Source organism: Homarus americanus, unplaced genomic scaffold, assembly GCF_018991925.1.
Source record: "Homarus americanus isolate GMGI-L3 unplaced genomic scaffold, GMGI_Hamer_2.0 scaffold52806, whole genome shotgun sequence".
NCBI lineage: Eukaryota > Metazoa > Arthropoda > Malacostraca > Decapoda > Nephropidae > Homarus > Homarus americanus.
In genome coordinates this window covers 5,281,635-5,301,109 of record NW_024720773.1, presented here as the reverse complement: position 1 = coordinate 5,301,109, position 19,475 = coordinate 5,281,635, and the positions used below count along the sequence as shown (strand labels likewise).

Genomic DNA, 19,475 nt, shown 5'->3' with positions numbered 1-19,475 from the left:
ACAATGAAACAACCTTGTAAAGGATTGCCAACACGGTTTTATGCCGGGGCGCTCCCGCTTAACACAATTGCTCAAGGTATTGGATATTTAGACCCATATTCTGGAACGGGGTGGTAATATCGACAATATATACCTAGATTTTGCCAAGGCTTTCGACAGTGTACCCCACGAAAGGCTGAAAATCAAACTGAAATTGTACGGAATACGGGGAAATGTCCTAGCGTGGTTAGAAGACTTTCTACAGTGTGTGTGGTGATTAACGGCACGAAATCCTCTTCTGTACCTGTCACAAGCGGGGTACCACAGGGCAGTATATTGGGCCCACTGTTGTTTGTTTGTTTCATGAATGACATGCCTGACGTTATACACTCCTCCATGCAAATATTTGCCGATGACGCCAAGTTATTTCGGGAAATCAAGAGCCAAGCGGACTGTGAAGAGCTGCAGAAGGATCTCTGTGAGCTCCAAGAATGGTCGAAGAAATGGCTGCTGAGATTCAATGTCACGAAGTGTAAGAGGATGCACCTGGGGCGTACCAACGGTAAGAAGGCGTATCATATGTCCCAACGGGATGAAGAAACTGCACTAGTTGTGACTGAATGTGAGAAGGACCTAGGTGTGTATGTTGACAACGAGCTGAAGTTCTCGGGTCATTGCGAGAAGAAGGTAAATCAGGCAAATAAATAATCGGGTCTTATAAGAAGGTCGTACAGATATCTAGACGGTCCGTCCCTCGTAACGATCTTCAAGAGTGAAGTGCTTCCCCATCTGGAGTACTGTCACCTTGTCTGGTCCCCGAGATATGCTTAGGACTGTCCGTTGGTTGAAAATGTTCAAAGGAGAGCCACCAGACTGGTGCCTGCACTTCGGCCCCTCAACTACCCTGAGAGATTGGAGCGCCAGAACTTGCCAAGCTTATACTACAGACGGGCAAGGGGTGACCTAATTGAGGTGTTTAAGCATCTCAAGGGGCACTACTCAGTCGAGTGTCATTACTTGGAGCTGGTGGACGCTCGCCTCACAAGGGGTCACAGCTCAAGATTGAAGAAGCCGCAAGTCCAGAAAACTGTGAGGGGAAACTTTTTCGGAGTGAGAGTTGTGAACTCTTGGAACAATCTGCCAGAGAGTGTTGTGACGGCACCCAGTGTGAGCTGTTTTAAACCTGGAGCAGGTTTGTAGGGGTATCGAGATATTAATGTTGTCTAGCACTCAGGATGGAAGGAAACTCTAATGTGGTTTTCTTGTATAATATAAGTTATATGATAGACAGTCTGGTGCTGGAGGTGCCGTGTGGTGAGGAGCTGTTCAGTAGAGACGTTCAGTGAGTAGCGTGTTGAAGGAGGTAGATGTGCAGGAGCTTCGTTAGAGAAGATGTTGCCTGTTGCTGGCCTCCTGGTTGAATGAATGCTGACAGCGTGGAGCTTGCTGGAGGAGGTGTTGCTTGTTCAGGAAGATGGGCAGAATGAATCTCAATGGAGAGACAGAGCTTATATACCCAGCAGCAGCCGCCAGTCCTCTATGAATCATGTTGGGAAAACCCAGAAAGTCGCCGGTGAGTAGTTTCGTTGCTAGGCTACCGTACCATCTGGTGTCAGCCCTCGCTTGGTTGCTAGGGTACGGCAGCGCGTCGGAATGCGATACACAGTTGTAGGGGAGACGTCCACTACAATACTCCCCCTCCCGTCCCGGCGCGACGGGAGGCTGGATGTTGTCCGGGTTGTGTCCCACACATAACACATACCGGGCAGGTGTATGTACGACTCGACCGCTACGTGTAACATCTCCGTCCAGTGACACAAAACCTGTGGGAGAATTAGGAGGAGAAAGAGGGTTTGGGATTAGAGGAGGTTGTACAAGCAATGGTTGTTGTGCTCCTGCTGCTGCAGGGGCTGCGTCAGGAGGAGGGTCCATGGCAGGAGCAGGTTCTATGATAGAAGGGAGGCCTATTACAGGTTCAGGTTCTATGACAGGAGGAGGGTCTATGACAGGAGCAGGTTCTATGATAGAAGGGAGGTTTATTACAGGTTCAGGTTCTATGACAGGAGCAGGTTGTACATGAGGGTGAAAAGAGGGTGCCCAGAAATGTCGTGGGCGTGGTGTTGCTGCCGGTGGTAACTGCGGGTAGACTGGTGCAGGCGTAGTTTGTTGATGGTGCTGCTGGGCTGGGGGCCCGACGGGTAAGGCGGCCGGTTTGACTCGGTCTATGCTGACGGTGTCATGTCTGCCATTCCGGATAATTGTCAGGAACTTTGCTGAACGGGTAACCACCTGGAAGGGTCCATCGTAGGGGCATTGTAATGGGTTGCAGTGAGCATCATGCCTGACGAAAACATACTCGGCTGTTAGTAGTGCAGGAGGAATGTGTTCAGGGCGCCGAGTAGGCTGGCGTGGAGCAGTAGCTCTGAATGCAGAAACTGCTTGTCGTAGCTTTTGGAGTAAGTCGTGACGAACGGCTGGAGTGGTTTGGTTGGGATCAGGAGGGAGTGAGAAATCCCCGGGTAGCCGAAGGGGCTCGCCCAGTGTCAGATCTGCTGGGCTACAGTCCATATCCTCCTTGTGTGACGCGTGGATGCCGAGGAGCACTAAGGGAAGCGCATCAGTCCAGCTGTAAGGGTCGTGCTGTGCCTTGAGTGCGTCCTTCAGCTGCCGGTGAAAACGTTCTACCATGCCGTTGGCTTGAAGGTGGTATGCTGTAGTGCGTTGTCTAGACGTGCCGAGGAACTGTAGGAGGTGCTGCCAGAGTTGTGACTCAAACTGTACTCCTCGGTCAGTGATTACGGTTGGGGGGGGCCAAAACGGGAAACCCAACCGGACATGAAGGCGCGGACAGTAGTCTCTGCTGTAACGTTGGGCATGGGAATTGCTTCTGTCCACCTGGTGAAACGGTCGATGCAGGTGAAGATGTAGGTACTACCGTAGGATGATGGTAGAGGTCCCACGATATCGAGGTGTACTACTTGAAAACGTCCTTTGGGAATAGGAAAGGCTTGTAAGGGGGCCCGTATGTGACGATGTATTTTGGAGGACTGGCAGGCCAGGCACTGGGCAGCCCATTTCTTAGTATCAGACTTGATGCCGGGCCAGACGACACGTTGCGTGAGGAGGCGCTGGGAGGCCCGCACACCCGGGTGGCTGAGACCATGGATGCGGTCGAAAACAGCGCGGCGGTGGACGCGAGGCACGAACGGTCTAGGCTGTCCACAGGATACGTCGCACCACAATTTTGTCTTTGTGCCAGGAACAGGGAGTTCTTGGAGTATGAGGCCTGAGGGGGATGTCTTGTATGCTGCCAGGTCTTCGTCTTTCTCTTGAGCCGCGGCTAGCTGCCCATAATCAATGGGTGGAGATGAGGGAAGAATGGTGGATATACAACGAGAGAGGGCGTCGGCGATCTCGTTGTGGCTGCCTTTAATGTGTTGGACGTCGCTGGAGAACTCCGAGATGTAAGCCAAGTGGCGCAGGACAGAGGTGTATGTGACTGGGAAGCTGAAGCGAAGGCGTGGACGAGGGGCTTGTGATCAGTGAAGATGGTGAACTGACGGGCTTCGAGGAAGTGCTGGAAATGTCTGACAGCCAAGTATATGGCCAGGAGTTCTCGATCAAAAGCGCTGTACTTGAGGTGTGGTGGTTGAAGCCGTTGTGAGAAGAAAGCAACGGGCATGAAAATTCCGTTGATCTCCTGCTGTAAGACGGCGCCCACTGCAGTAGAAGAAGCGTCTGTTGTGAGAGTGGTCCGGGCGTTAGGTGCGGGGTGGGCCAGGAGGGTGAGGCGTTAGGGTGTGTCATAGGAGGGAAGATCAGCTAAAACTAATGGCCCATCACTTTTTTGGTAGATTTTAGTGTATATAAACAGAAAATAATTTCAGTTTTAATATTTTGCAACCTTTTGCTAGGTAAATTTTAGCGTGAAATATATCGAAAATCTAACGTACAGCTACATTAGTGCATTACAATTAAATAGTGAACATTGCTTTCTGACTTCATTCTTTAACAACCCAACTAACAATATTTTTTTCTGTTTCAGATTCTGATGCATTTATAAGTTGATAATATTTGCGATGGCTGCTTGTGTCAGGACGAGGAACCAAAAATCCAGCCATCTCAGTCACTGTCTTGGGTCTGGGAGAGAGCTCCTGAAGTCGGAGTTGCCTACATTGAGAGATGCTTTGAGATACGGTGTTTTAATCAGGCAAATCAGTGAAAAGAACCAAAGAACTTACACAAACAAAGATATTGCCAGTGATATGACCAAAGCTGTCTTGGCACAGTACACTCTGGCTAACGCTCAGTTCAAGCCTCCAGTCATAACAAGTCAGAAGAAGATTAGTGAGAGACAGTTGGGGAAAGGCAAGAGATATCTCTTTGGGAGAGTGAAAACTTGCAGTTATGACAGCTACAAGCAATCCGGACCAGTTATTTGACATAATTGGCTTGTAAGTGCTTTCTCCAATTGTTCTCTGTCCTGAGTTTGATGCGACGTGACTGTAAATCCGCAGGCCCACATCTCCTGTATTTGCAAGCTGAACTGAAGATTCCTGTGATCGAACTGGCATTTGTCAAAGCACAGAGAGAGAAGACTGGCAGTATAGGGGCTCTCATGATTTCTAGCCAAGATATTCCGGAGTCTGCAGACAGAGGCCGCTACAGAGAGACAGAAGAGGAGAAGAGTTGCCGAGGAAAAGAGACTTGAGAAGGCCCAGGGTGAGGTAAAAAAGGCCGATGATTGGAGTCAAGCTGATTCAGAGTTTAATGACTTCCCCATGGCTGATCCGAGTGCTGACCAGGAGAATGGTGACTTTGTCCCTAACCCAGAAAATAATGATCCCAACCTTCCAGGCATAAGATTCGAAATAGGAAAGATATCCCGAGTATAGCTCTGGCCAGCATGCGACACCACACTGGTCTCAGAGAAACTGCAGAGATAGCAACAGCTGCCTGGGTTGACGGTGGTTTGATAACACCTGATGATGTTCACCTGGTGATAGATCATAACAAAGTAAGGAGAGCTCAGGAGAAACTTGTCAGTAACCTAGAAGAGGAGTTTGATAAGGGGATAAGAGAAAATGGAATCAATTGTTTGTTTTTTGATGGGAGAAGGGATGACACTAAAGTGTTCATGAAAGTTGGAGATTCTGACAAGTTGTTCCCTGCCATGGTGAAGGAGGAACACTACTCCTGCTGCAGTGAACCAGGAGGGAAGTATTTGTGGTATTTCACTCCAGAGAAAGATGACATCAGGAAACCAGCTGAGATAGTGGCAGATAACATTGTGAACTGGCTCAGAGAGAGGAACGTAGACCAGACCCTGCAGGCCATTGGAGGGGACAGCACCAACACAAACACAGGGTGGCAAGGGGGGGTCATACAGTGGATAGAGCGGAAGATTGGGAGGAAGCTGGTCTGGATTGTTTGTGACCTCCACACCAACGAGAGCACTCAGACATCTGATCCAGGAGCTGGATGGCAAGACTCTCAAACAACAGATGGTCTGGTCCTCTGACAAGATGCTGACTTCACTGAGTTAGAAATAAATCCGAAGCTTGAAAAATCACAGTTGGCCCCTCCACTGCTGAGCTTGCACATACCGTCATTGACGACCCGGGAGGACCAGTACTATGGTTACATGATTGCAGTGCCATCAAAACTGGGGTCATGCCTGATACAGACTTGCTACCTGCAGATAGGTCCAGTCTCACATCTCTAGGTGGCTCACAACGCTCTCAGGTTCTCTGCAGAATTTGGGTCGCCATCATAAACTGAAAGGAACCAGCTTCACAACCCGAGACTTATTGTCCAATTCATCGCGGAGTGTCTACTTCTGCCAAATTGGTTCAACACCAAGGTCAAGTCATCGTTCTCCGAAGGTCCGAGGCATGTTCTCTTCCAGCTTGAGCTCCTGAGGAGTCAGCCAAGGAAGGTTGTTCAGATTGTGGAGCAGACTGTGAGGAGATCTTCCTGTATGCTCATCCCGAGGCAGTTCTGCAGACAATGCTCTGCAGTAAGGATGAGGAGGAGAGAAGAGTGGCAGTCAAAAAGATCTTGGATATGAGACTTATGAGAGGATCTGGGCATGACGAATCAGTTGGTGACGGTTCCTTCAGGGTCAGGAAGACTCCTGAAGTCAATCTAGGTGCCAAGACCCTCACTGATCTCATAGATCTGGATAACATCCAGGCTGGCAGTGAGCCCCCTCTTACCTGCAGCCTACCAATGTTCAAGCAGAGCTTTCCTGACAACCCCATGCATGTCCCTGCCTGGCCCTCGCGACACCCAGAGTATAGAGCTGCTGTGTACAGCAAGTGAGCGCAGGCCAGCAGTCACGGTACAGCCAGGAGAGGAGGAAGGCCATCCGAGCTCAGGTGGTCAGCAGGGAGGTGATGAGTAGAAACAGAAGCAAGAAAGACATGTTTCTATGGTGCAGCAACACCAGTCGTAGTAGTAAAACCGGTTTTTGTATTTGATGATTTTGTTTTCGAAGGAATATTAAATTTAATAAATGTGTCAAGATCATTCGTTTCACTATTCTTGATCATTTTCATCCTAATAAATTAACCTGATACATTTACTTTACTTTAAATAAGCTATTTAGTGGTGTTGGTAAAAGGGTGGGAATACTGAATTTTCATAAGATTTCAAGTTAAAATTTACCTAGCAAAAATGAAAACTTTTCAAATCTGAAGATATTACATGATTCTGCACATAGAACTACATCATTAATACCATGGGCCGATTTTTCAAACTCAAAAAAAAAAATTCGCCTCCGTATGACACACCCTAGTGAGGCGTGTGATGTGCTGTTTGATAGTGGTGAATGCCGTAGTAGCCTCTTGAGTCCACATGAGAGACTTGTGAGACTTCTTTGGGTGTCCCTTGAGAAGGTCGTGTAGGGGGGCTAGGACAGTGGCAGCTTTGTCAATGAAGCGGTGGTAGTAGTTGACTAAACCCAGGACTTCTCGGAGTTTCTTCGCCGTTTCAGGTTTGGGGAACTCCCTAATCGCGGTTATCTTCTGTGGTAGGGGTTGTATGCCACTGGGCGAGACTCTGTGACCGAGGAAATCGATGGCCGAGGTTCCAAAGACGCACTTAGCAGGATGAACTTTCATGTTGTTGTTCTGCAGGCGTTGGAGAAGGAGTTGTAGGTGGTGGCGGTGCTCGGCAGGCGTCGAAGATGCGACGAGGATGTCGTCAATGTAGACGGTGACAAAATCGAGGTCGCGAAGCATATGGTCCATGAACCTCTGGAAAGTCTGTGCTGCATTGCGTAAGCCAAAACTCATGAAAGTGTACTCGAAGAGTCCGAATGGAGTGGTGATGGCTGTCTTCTGGGTATCTGCCGGTGCTACTGGGATCTGGTGGAAGGCACGCTCCAAGTCGATCTTCGAGAAGATAGTCTTGCCATGAAGTTTGTGGTGAAAGTCCTGGACATGCGGAATAGGGTACCTGTCAGGTTTGGTGACGAGATTCAGGGCTCTGTAGTCGCCACACACCCTCCGACACGACTTACTGACAGTACAGGAGCTCAGGGCGCAGGCGGCGAGGGCGTGAAAAGACTGGTGGTCCTTTGGTTTCGATGTGGTGGAAAATTCCCGATGTAGGTGGTGGGGGTAGGGAGACTCGGGGTGAGAAAAGCTCCTTGAATTCGTCGAGCAGGGAGGAGAACTCGTTGGAAGGCGCAAGACAGGTGATAGTGTCGGTGTGTCTGGCACGAGAACCCTGGATCTCGCGTGCTGTAGGCTCATGGATGAGGCATAGATGACTTGGTTTGACGCCGAGCTTGTGGAAGGTGAGGAAGTCGAAACCAAGGATGGGTTGAGACACGTCTGCTATCACGAATAACCAACGCAGAGTCTTGGGCAGACCGAGGTCTAAGGCGAGGGTGCGTACGCCGTAGGAGGCGATGGAGGTACCGTTGGCAGCGAACAGGTCATACGAGGGTTGCTTTGACTTGTCTCGTAGTGAGGGAGGGATGAGGCTGACCAATGAACCGGTGTCGATGAGGAACTTCTTGCCGGAGGTGCGGTCGGTGACGCGCAGTAATGAGACGCCTGGAGGGACGGAGGCTGAGGCGTCTACCAGCCTCCCGTGTTGCCGTTTCCCGAATAGGTGCAATAGGGCTCACAGTTTCGAGCATTGCGGCCGAAAGTCTGGTGATACCAGCAGAGGGTAAATTTGTTGTGCTGGGGGTTGGCTGCTGTGTGTCGGAACTTGTAGGGCGTAGTGTGTGAGTCAGGAACCGGCGCAGCAGCGGGTATGGAGGAGCAGAACTGCTCAATGGTGTCCATCCTGCGGTTCAAAATTTGCAACAGGTCCTTGATGTCTTGTGAGGTATTGCTCGGCTGAGGGGTGTTGACCCGGCTTACAAGTTCGATGGTAGGTACTGGTGTGACCGTGGCGGCAAGGGGTGCAGCAGCGCACTCGTTAAAAATTCTATCTGCCGCGGTTGCATATAGTTCCGGTGTCGTAGAGTAATCTACTGCGGACAGGATGGTGCGTACTTCTGTGGGTAGCTTTTGTGCGTGAAGCTGGCGCAGGATAGAGTCGGGGAGTCTGTCTGTGTGACGGGAGTTCAGCCGACACATCTCCTCCCAGAGACGTCCCGGGGTTGAGTTCCCGAGGGAGGTAGAGGATAGATCTTGCTGGAGATTGGGGCTGGTCTGTTGATAACACGTCTTCAAGGCAGCCCGCAGGGTAGCGAATTTGTTGTCATCTGGAGGGTTGGAAATGGTTTGTGAGACCCGCGTGGCCACTTCCGTGGGCAAGGCACAGAGCAGGGCGCAATACTTTTGCTCGTCGGTCGCTCGTGAGCCGGCGAGGGCTGCTTCCACATGGTCTAGCCAGTCCTCGACGTTGTGGTTGAAAGTCGGCAGAGAGATCCGTCCGTCCTCCATCCTGTGTGAGTGCTTATCTCCAGGAGTCACCATTGTAGGGGTATCGAAATATTAATGTTGTCTAGCACTCAGGATGGAAGGAAACTCTAATGTGGTTTTCTTGTATAATATAAGTTATATGATAGACAGTCTGGTGCTGGAGGTGCCGTGTGGTGAGGAGCTGCTCAGTAGAGACGTTCAGTGAGTAGCGTGTTGAAGGAGGTAGATGTGCAGGAGGTTCGTTAGAGAAGATGTTGCCTGTTGCTGGCCTCCTGGTTGAATGAATGCTGACAGCGTGGAGCTTGCTGGAGGAGGTGTTGCTTGTTCAGGAAGATGGGCAGAATGAATCTCAATGGGGAGACAGAGCTTATATACCCAGCAGCAGCCGCCAGTCCTCTATGAATCATGTTGGGAAAACCCAGAAAGTCGCCTGTGAGTAGTTTCGTTGCTAGGCTACCGTACCATCTGGTGTCAGCTCTCGCTTGGTTGCTAGGGTACGGCAGCGCGTCGGAATGCGATACGCAGTTGTAGGGGAGACGTCCACTACAGGTTCATGCCCAGTACTGCCAACAGTGTGTAACAGAGACGTGGCCGATCACCCAAGCGGCTAACGAGCCGATCAGTGGCGAAGAGAATAAAAGTAAAGGTAAAACGCAAGATGTATCTTAAATATGTATGTACAGTTACCTGTTGGTGCAACTGTTACGACGAAAGAGAAACCAGACGAAATCTGACGGGATGACAAGAAAACATTTAAAGAAAGTGGACAGAAGAAAGTTGATGAGAGAAAATTATGGTTATCCAACATGTCTCCTATTGTGTATGTTCAGAAAACTATTAAAATTAAATCCCTTTACTTTCCCTTATATACTGTATGTATACGTAAATTACACTCAATATAATACAAATGAAATAATTTGAAAATACACAGACAGCTCTATGCTCACATGCAACCTCTGTATAACATCAATTAAAGCATAAACAATAATGTGGAGTTTGGAGTGGGTGTTACCTTCCTGTCCGTGGCAACAATGTTTCATTATACGCAAAGTGACAACAGGATACGATTATGAAATTACTGTGATACGAAGGTTATATGGGTGGTTTAAAATAGCTTCCTGCACATAATTTAGATTTCAGAACAAACTAATCAGACTATTGGTTGACTAAGATGAGATATTAAACTTATATTCAGTATGCATAACGATTTTTAATATAAGTTATTTTTGATTCGCTTTAATGTAAGTACTGAGTGAATCCCCGGCAAGTTGCTTTGCATCACTCGTCTTTATATACGACTGGCGGATTGCGTTTCCGGGTAGTGATTACCCAGTGCGGTTGGCGAGTTGGCCGGTTTTCTAAGGTCATTCCTTGATACTGGGTTTTACAGTTCGTTAAATGCTGCGTTACTCCCTTTAAAAATTGCATAATAATAAAAACAAATGAGTGTTTAATATGGGAAATGATATTAAAATGAGAGCTGCATCAGTTACGCATGGAATCGTGTAAAGGAAGAGAACTAGCATAAGGAATTCAGTGCTCGGGAGTTAACAGTGCATAGGGTATAATAAGGTGGCTCGTAAAATGTATGGATAACGGGGATAAAACACCCTCTGGGCTGGAAATCAGTAATTATCAGTCCAATTTTGTAGCGATTAGATTAAAATTTATGCTCAAAATGACTAAATAATTAGTCTAGCCTCAAATCTGCCAGATATTCGAAAACAAATTTTGGCGCCATCCTCAGTGTGACTTAATTAATCGCGAGCTTCCTTTGATTTGATCGATTGCAAGTTTGGAGCGAAAAGAATGAAGTTTCCGATGGTTCTCTTATTAGACGGAACAGACAGACAGACAGGCGGACGGACGGACGGACGGACGGAAGGAGAGGGAGAGAGAGAGGAAGAGAAACAATAAAGTCGCCATACAACTCCACTTAAGTGGTCAGTAAAGACAAGAAAACAAATGAAGACATACATCAAACTTCCATATAACGGACTTTTCTCTACGGATAACAAAAAAGGTATAAGGATAGTCTTAAGACAAACCTGAAAAAGTGCCAAATCGACCCCCCCCCCCCTCACCTGGGAGTCGATTACTCCACACCGTAACCCTTGGAGGAGCACCACACGAGAAGGTGTCAGTACTTTCGAGTTAGCCCGACTGTATTCCAAGGAAGACGAGCGCAAACGCCGAAAAGACGCTGTCGCCGCCCCTCCCGCACTAGATATAGCCCTCCACATGTTCAAATCTGTGAACGACTTTGCCGGTCCCGTATCAGCCTATCGAGTCCCCTCAGAGCTCACCAACGAAGGTGACATCCTTAATAACTCATATCAATGTATTATAGCTGAATGATCGTCATACTCGATTCCAAGTGACAGCAAAGTAGAAGTAGTAGTGTGCGTGTAGTCCGGTCCATGTTGTCGCCTCACCAATTACTCGACGTACCAAAACTATATTATCTTCCATTATACTGTTCTTTCAACTATACACGGTGATGTTCTCATAACAAAGTTGAATGGTATAGTTATGTGGCATGAAGTGGATCCTAAATGGAGTTTGTTGATGATGGTGTCATTAAGTAGTGTTTGGCGACATTACATAACATTTCCCATTTTTCCTGTATTTTTACTTTTAATTTCCCCCTTTTCTGTAATTTTATTTTTAATTTCTTCTTTTGTATGTTTATCTACTTTAAATTTCCCCTTCTTAATATACTTACTATTTGACTGGACAATACTCTACTCATAAATAAAAACTTTTGAGTATTATCGCCCATCTGTCATACTAACCTGTAACCTTGACTTAGCACGTTTTATTCACACACGAATTATTGTGTTAGAGCTCCAGTCCAACTGAGTTCACTTTCCCTCCTGCAATAGACCCGCCTGGACGCACCACTCACACACGCCGACTCTCAAAAGCTCTGGTAACCATTTGAGCTCATATCTGATACAGTATTCAGGTTTATCACTTTCGGCAAGTATATACGCGTGAAGTGAGTATGTATTTTATAATGTAGATAGAGTATGTGTCAGTCTATTTTATAGTGTCAGAGTATAGCTTAAAACAGGTCTCGCAAATAATATATCAGAAACTTATGTGAATTTGATTACCAAGTTGACATTCCCGATAATGTTACTTTTCCATGTATTTTCGTGCATCATATATAAAAAAATCTAATTGATGTTTTGTTACAGAATAACAGCTGATCGACGTCCAACAAGGCGATGAATCGAGCAATCTTTCTGCCGCTACTTCTGTTAGCGTTGGCCGATTGCAGTGTTTCTCTGAGTATGTTTATTTTTAAGTCTATCCAAAAAAAAACACATGAAAGGTGATTGTAGGTATCCAAGCTGATGATCGTCCCTTCCCTTAGAGGTACAGTACAGTGTCAGCCACGAGGGACGGTCAAAAAGAAGGACCTGTGCCATTATAAGACAAGATTAAAACATTCATCCTTGTCACATATCAATCCCTCACGTCCTCCTCCCCTTCTCTGCATTCAAAGATAATTATGTCTCCTTACGTTTTTTCTTCTACCACTCGTGTCATGGTCAATACTCCAGTCTATCACACCCCACCCCCTTCCCCTGGCTTCACGTCTCAACACACATTCATTATCTCGTCAACTCTTCTCCTCGCAAGTTCTGTCCTATTTAGTTGAACTATTATCATCCGTCACTATCATCCCTTGTACTGTATTTCTCGTTCCTGTAGCTCCCTCTCACGTCCAATGACAAAATAAAAATACTACTGTATCTTGACACTGTTTTAACAGGGTCTTGTAATAGTTGTTTAAGAGTTCAAGCAATCATTTCATCAATAATCTATAAAGTACTCAAAATGTAACAGCAGTTCTTTGCAGCATACGGCATGAGTTCACTAAAGTCAACACATTAAAGTTTTTGTCAGAAATGTTTGTTTGCGATCGAAATGTTGTGACAGATGAACTCTCAAAATGTCGGACTTATAAACAATATACCACTAAAGTCCTATGTAATTGATCCCTTATTTCTCTTACAAATTTTACAGGAAGCGATAATATGTGTCCTCAGGAGGTGGCCGCCCCCTGTCACCAACTGACGGGGAACACTCCAGTGGGCTGCTACGACATTACCTACACAGGTAAGTAACATCTCTGCCAGGTAAAACACACACCTGTGGAGCACTACAGCAACTCTACACTTTGGAGATCCCATTTAGGATATACTCACTGACTCACTTTATGGTAGAACAACCTTACTCGCTATAACAACCTTAATCACTATAACAACAGTCACTATAACAACCGTAATCACTATAACAACAGTCACGATAACAACCTTAGTCACTATAACAACCTTAGTCACTATAACAACCTTAGTCACTATAACAACCTTACTCACTATAACAACCTTAGTCACTATAACAACCTTACTCACTATAACAACCTTAATCACTATAACAACAGTCACTATAACAACCTTAGTCACTATAACACCCTTAGTCACTATAACAACCTTACTCACTATAACAACCTTAATCACTATAACAACAGTCACTATAACAACCTTAGTCACTATAACAACCTTAGTCACTATAACAACCTTAATCACTATAACAAGTCACTATAACAACCTTAGTCACTATAACAACAGTCACTATAACAACCTTAGTCACTATAACAACCTTAGTCACTATAACAACCTTACTCACTATAACAACCTTAGTCACTATAACAACCTTAATCACTATAACAACCTTACTCACTATATCAACCTTAGTCACTATAACAACCTTAATCACTATAACCTTAGTCACTATAACAACCTTACTCACTATAACAACCTTAATCACTATAACCACCTTACTCACTATATCAACCTTAATCACTATAACAACCTTACTCACTATAACAACCTTACTCACTATAACAACCTTAGTCACTATAACAACCTTAGTCACTATAACAACCTTAGTCACTATAACAACCTTAGTCACTATAACAACCTTAGTCACTATAACAACCTTACTCACTATAACAACCTTACTCACTATAACAACCTTACTCACTATAACAACCTTACATCAGAAAGTAGGAACATACAGTAAGAATGGAGGAAGCCGCAGAGGGCTTATTGGCCCCTAATAGGCAATCCCGTTTACACCCAACCCCTATCACTCATATATCCATCCAACCTATGTTTGAAACTATCTAGCGTGTTCGAGTTAATGATGATGTTTGGTAACTTGTTCCACTCGTCCACTACTCTGTTTTCAAACCAGTGTTTACCTATCTCGCGCCTGAATCTAAATTTGTCTAATTTAAAACCATTGCTTTAATCTGTCTCTATACTCAGGTTGTTAATGCCCGGGATTAGGCTTGTTATCCTCCTCTGAATGCTTTCTAGGGATTTTATATCCATTCTGTAATACGGTGACCAGAATTGAACTGCGTAATCCGAGTGAGGTCTCACAAGTGCAAGATATAGTTTTAGGATGACCTCGCTAGTCTTGTTGCTAACACTCCTTTGTATGAACCCAAGTACTTAGTTAGCCTTGTTTCGAGCAAATACACATTGTTGTCTTGGTTTAAGATTCCTACTTATCATTACCTCTAAATCTTTCTCACAGTCGAATTTCTCAATAACATCGTTGTTCATCTGATATCCGGTTTCTCTGTTTACATCTCCTAGGCTAAATACATTACATTTTCCACATCAAATTTCACCTGCTATTTTTCAGACCATGTAAAAAAATTGTTTTAGATCTTCCTGTAGTTTTGCAGCGTCCTCGTCAGATTCAATTACATGCCCTATTTTAGTGTCGTCAGCAAATTCACTTATGTTGCTGTCTACGCCTATATCTATGTCGTTCATGTATATAATAACTAGTAATGGTACTCCATTAGTGACGTTACCTCAGATGCATGTGCCTCCAATTTACGTATTGACTTTTCGTGGGGGCAGCTATTGAAATCGGGGTAAACCACACCATAATCGTGTCCGTCGTCCACTGATTCAAAAACAGTTGAAAAGAATGATAATAGATTTGTCAGACATGAACGCCCACTTGTGAGACCATGTTGGGAATCATTGATCAATTTGTGTTTCTCGAGATGATTTCGAATTGAGTTTGAAATTATTGCTTCCATTAATTTGCCTACGATTGATGTTAAACTGATTAGATGGTAGTTAGAGGACCGTGATCTATCTCCCTTCTTGAAAATCAGCATCACATTCGCTATCCTCCAATATTCTGGTACTACACCGGTTTTTAATGGCATGTTAAAAAAATTTGCTAAGGGCATACTAAGCTCTTCCTTACATTCCTTTTATACTCTGGCATATATCTCATCGGGACCTGGTGACTTATTAGGCTTTAGTTTATCTATTTGTTTACTAATATCGTTACTAGTCACTACTATCTCGCTTAATCTATTTCTTCACTATCTCTGTATACAGTCAGTGCCTCGGGTATCATGTTTAAATTTTCGGTGGTGAAAACTGATGAAAAATATTTGTTCAAATTATTGTTCATTTCTCCGTCGTTGTCAGTTAGCTCGTCGGTATCTGACTATTGGTTCAATCTTTTCTCGTGTTTTAGTTTGATACATTTGGAAGAATCCCTTGAGGTTTGACTTCGCCTCTCTTACTAACTCTAGTTCATTATTCCTGTTTGCTTTTCTTATCTCGGTATTAACCCTACTGGCAATACTTTATAATAATCTCGGAGGTAACTTCACCATGATTGATTCTCCTACCTCTCGCCTTCCTTTGTCCAATAATATTCTTTAAATTATTTATCCATTTGGGGTCATTTTTAATAGATTTTAGTTTTCTGTGTAATATATTCTGAAGCTGTGCATTAAGTAACTCGTTCTTTAAATTGTTATGGAACTCGTCAAGGTCATTGTTATATATTACAATAAATTACTTAATTTTGCCATGGCTCGTCTCCTTTTCATTGTTTACGTATCAGTTTACGTGTGTTTGTCAGAACCGAATATGACTGTACTTGGTGCGGGACGAGGCAACCCTGAGAGAGGATTCTACACCTATACAGAGACCAGCACCTCGAACTGGAACCCTCTCAACGTTGCAGATCTCCAGTCGTTTGTCCAGCAAGGCTACACGCTTATATTTAGGTACCTCTCTCTCTCTCTCTCTCTCGATGGGACGCAGCCCTGGCCAGACCTCACATTACCCACTCTAGACTGACACACAACCACATAATGACCCAGGAGCCCCAGCTAGTGTGTGTGTGAAGACTGTCTGGTCCCCTTGTTGCTCGGGTGTCCTAGTCTGGAGTACCTTAGGATGCAGGGATCAAGGAGGGGATGGTTATTACCGCCTAGCCTTGGTTCCTGGAGCAGTTGTCTTATTTCCTGATAGTGGAGTTTTTAATGTTTGATCGAGGAGGCAGACCTACACAGGTTGATGTGTAATCTTTTTAAGCATAGTTTGACTTAGTTTTAAATATTATAGGTATTTTATCGACGATTATGTTGTGTTATTTTATATAGATTACTATGGTATCAGGTGACAAGAACTGTTACACCAAATGTGCTCTCTCTCTCTCTCTCTCTCTCTCTCTCTCTCTCTCTCTCTCTCTCTCTCCGGTGGCTATACCATCTACATCATTTTTCAGATATGTGATACTGGACACCTTCGTTAACAGCAATATTTCCGACGACATCCTGCTGAAGATCGGAGAGGATTTTGACACCTTGAGGGAGGCTGGGATGAAGGTAGGGCAAGGCACTTTACGGCCCTCAAATGCGTTACCGATCAAAAAGAAGTTAAAACTGGTCTGGATTTAACCTATAACTATGGTGTAAGAGTGCTGGTGGATATCCCATACCCAATTATATCTTCATCAAAACATTTTTCCTCTTCATATAATTATGCCAACAAAAAAAATCTTGATAACTGTTGTGGAAGCTTACCGAGGCTTTTGTTACAGGTGTTGTTGAGGCTCTGTTACTCCATCAGCGAGTCTATTAAAAGTGATGCCAAGCTTAACCAGTTGCTCTCTCATCTGAACCAGCTGACACCCATCCTGGACGTGAGCAATTCAATAAGTTCCTCTCTTACTGCTTGATACCTTACCGAACCCAAATACACCTCTTGTGAACAGTTTATCAGTAAAAAACATTATATCCCATAAACCTTCAGATTATTAAAAATTTTCTCCACACAGTAGAATTCACAGATATTAAAAGCTTAATATATCCAGACCTGACACATCAATATAACTTTGGGTGTTTTATTAATATCTTTTGGGTCTTTAATATATATCATGTAACTCACAGTCGTATAATATTTTCAAGCAGAATTGACTTTGGTTTGGCATGAAGAATGAACTTGCTAACTTTTATGTATTGGTGTGGCAGGAACATGCTGGGGTGATAGCAGTGGTGCAGGCTGGTTTTATCGGGGTGTGGGGGGAATGGTACTACACCGAAAACTACGGTGACGAAGGAGTCATCTCTCAAGCCAACTGGATGGATCGTGGCACTGTGCTCTCCCAGCTAATGAACGCTATCCCGGCCTCCAGGTGTTGTATTTACATTTGTCGCAAGAAAGAGTATAAACGTTAAAATCTCTCAATAGCGGCCATAATAATGACATTACTAACAAAAAAGTAAACATAGTCCTATAAACCATACCTGTTTATTTATCGATGTAATTGTACTTGACGAAACTTAATAGATTGGACAAGGTGGGCGCTACCCTCTGTCACGTCGTCAGCCCTCACAATAAAAATTGAGTAACCCTGAAGTACTAGTTTGCTCTATGTGTAACTGTGTGTCTCTATGCCTTATGCTTGTACAAACTCCGGTGTCACCCCACAGGCACATCCAGTTACGGACGCCTAAGTACAAGAAAGTGCTCCTGAACAGAACCTCCCCCATCACCAAGAACGAGGCCTACTACGACACAATGGTCAGTCATCCTGGATACTGTAGATAGTCAGTAAAATCGCCATACAAGTTTCCATTAATTATTCCTGTATTTACACAATGTAGGTATACAGTATGCATAGATTATAGAGGTATACAAACAATGTACAGTTATAAAAAAAATCGGCAGGTAAGGAGAGGAGGAAGGAGGGTGGGTGTGTAGGTAAGACTTGGAAACGCCTCCTCAAACATTTAACTTTTTACGGCATTATTGTGGTTGTTTGGTGTATTGAGTTATTTACAATACATCATTAGTGCAAGCTGTGCATGTCATGTCCCCAACTACTCCCTCTCTCCCTCCCGCCTCTGTACCTAGACAGTACAGACAACAAACAGTGGTATAAAGTAAGTAAATTCGATCAAGGAAAACATAAAAAAAAAAAAAACAATCTAAAGTTTATTTCTAGTGGCGTCCTTTACTTACCAGTTACCAAGACACAACAAACCCGGCCAGTGTTCAAAACCTCAGACAAATTGAATCCCTACAATGAGGTGAACCTACGATGATCCCCCACACACACGTCCCTCCTGTATTTATGAGCTAATGACAAATCCTTCCCCAGACTACAAACTTCTCTAATATTATGATCTAACTAACTTCTTGGTATACAGAGCAGTAAACACTACCTTCTCCTCCAGACACCTGCTTTTGTAATCGGACAGAACCCTCCCTCCCTCCACCCAGTGTTGTGAGTTTAGTTAACCCTCCCTCCGGTTGGTGCTAGGGACCAAGTGGGGCTTCCAGCTGTATTTGCCTTGGAAACATATATCTAAGGGTTGATTTTCTTGTGATATTAGCCCCTTTTTGCACTCGACCGGAGAATTTAGTTAACAAAGTTGATGTTTTTTTTTTCAGGTAGCGAGGTTGGGAATCCACAACGACTGCTTCCTGGCGTCGGACACTGACTACGGCACCTACGAGAACATAGCGGTAGACTATCCCTTCCTACAGGAGGAGACCAAATACCTTCCTATGGGTGGCGAGACTTGCAACTACAACCCCCCCAGGTCAGTCTAACGCTTGACCTGTTGCAACTGCTCTCCCAGGTCAGTCTTACAATGTGAAATCAATAAGGGCAGCTGCGGTTTCCTCCATTCTTATGACCTGTTGCCTCCCTCCCCCCCCCCTCCAGGTCAGTCTTACCACCTATAGATAGAGAGATATTTTTTCAGCTAAATTGTCATATAACTTCACATTGATTCTGGTAACTGATAAACCTCACCCTCACCCTACCCTCACCCATACCTTCACCCTCACCCATACCTTCACCCTCACCTTCACCTACCCCTACCTTCACCCTCACCCTTACCTTCACCCTCACCCATACCTTCATCCTCACCTACCCTTACCTTCACCTTCACCTACCCTCACTCACACCTTCACCTTCCCTCACTCACACCATCACCTTCACCCATACCCTCACCCACACCTTCACCTTCACCCATACCCTCACCCTCACCTTCCCTCACTCACACCCTCACCTACCCTCACTCACCTTCACCTACCCTCACCCTCAGGTCAGACTGTCCCACGGCCTTGAAGGAGTTGAGAGAGCTGCACTTCACCTACCTCAACAACGGGTACCATGAAGGTGTTCTCAACAGCTGGAAGACACAGAGCTGCTACAACGAGGTACAGTTTAGTTATGGTGTGTGTT

The 19,475-nt window shown here is 45.1% G+C and overlaps 1 protein-coding gene across 1 annotated transcript in view; it reads left to right on the top strand.

Annotated features, from left to right (window-relative positions):
- The first annotated feature begins 11,694 nt into the window (after positions 1 to 11,694).
- Positions 11,695 to 19,475, top strand: part of LOC121861128 — a 17,617-nt gene continuing 9,836 nt past the window's right edge. Inside the window, exons 1-10 of the mRNA XM_042358692.1 lie at positions 11,695 to 11,799; positions 12,071 to 12,164; positions 12,906 to 12,998; positions 15,852 to 15,999; positions 16,503 to 16,602; positions 16,818 to 16,919; positions 17,248 to 17,411; positions 17,710 to 17,800; positions 18,674 to 18,825; positions 19,336 to 19,466. Of these exons, the coding sequence (XP_042214626.1) occupies positions 12,101 to 12,164; positions 12,906 to 12,998; positions 15,852 to 15,999; positions 16,503 to 16,602; positions 16,818 to 16,919; positions 17,248 to 17,411; positions 17,710 to 17,800; positions 18,674 to 18,825; positions 19,336 to 19,466 (1,045 nt within the window). The 5' untranslated portion in view covers positions 11,695 to 11,799; positions 12,071 to 12,100. The remainder of the gene's footprint in view (positions 11,800 to 12,070; positions 12,165 to 12,905; positions 12,999 to 15,851; positions 16,000 to 16,502; positions 16,603 to 16,817; positions 16,920 to 17,247; positions 17,412 to 17,709; positions 17,801 to 18,673; positions 18,826 to 19,335; positions 19,467 to 19,475) is intronic.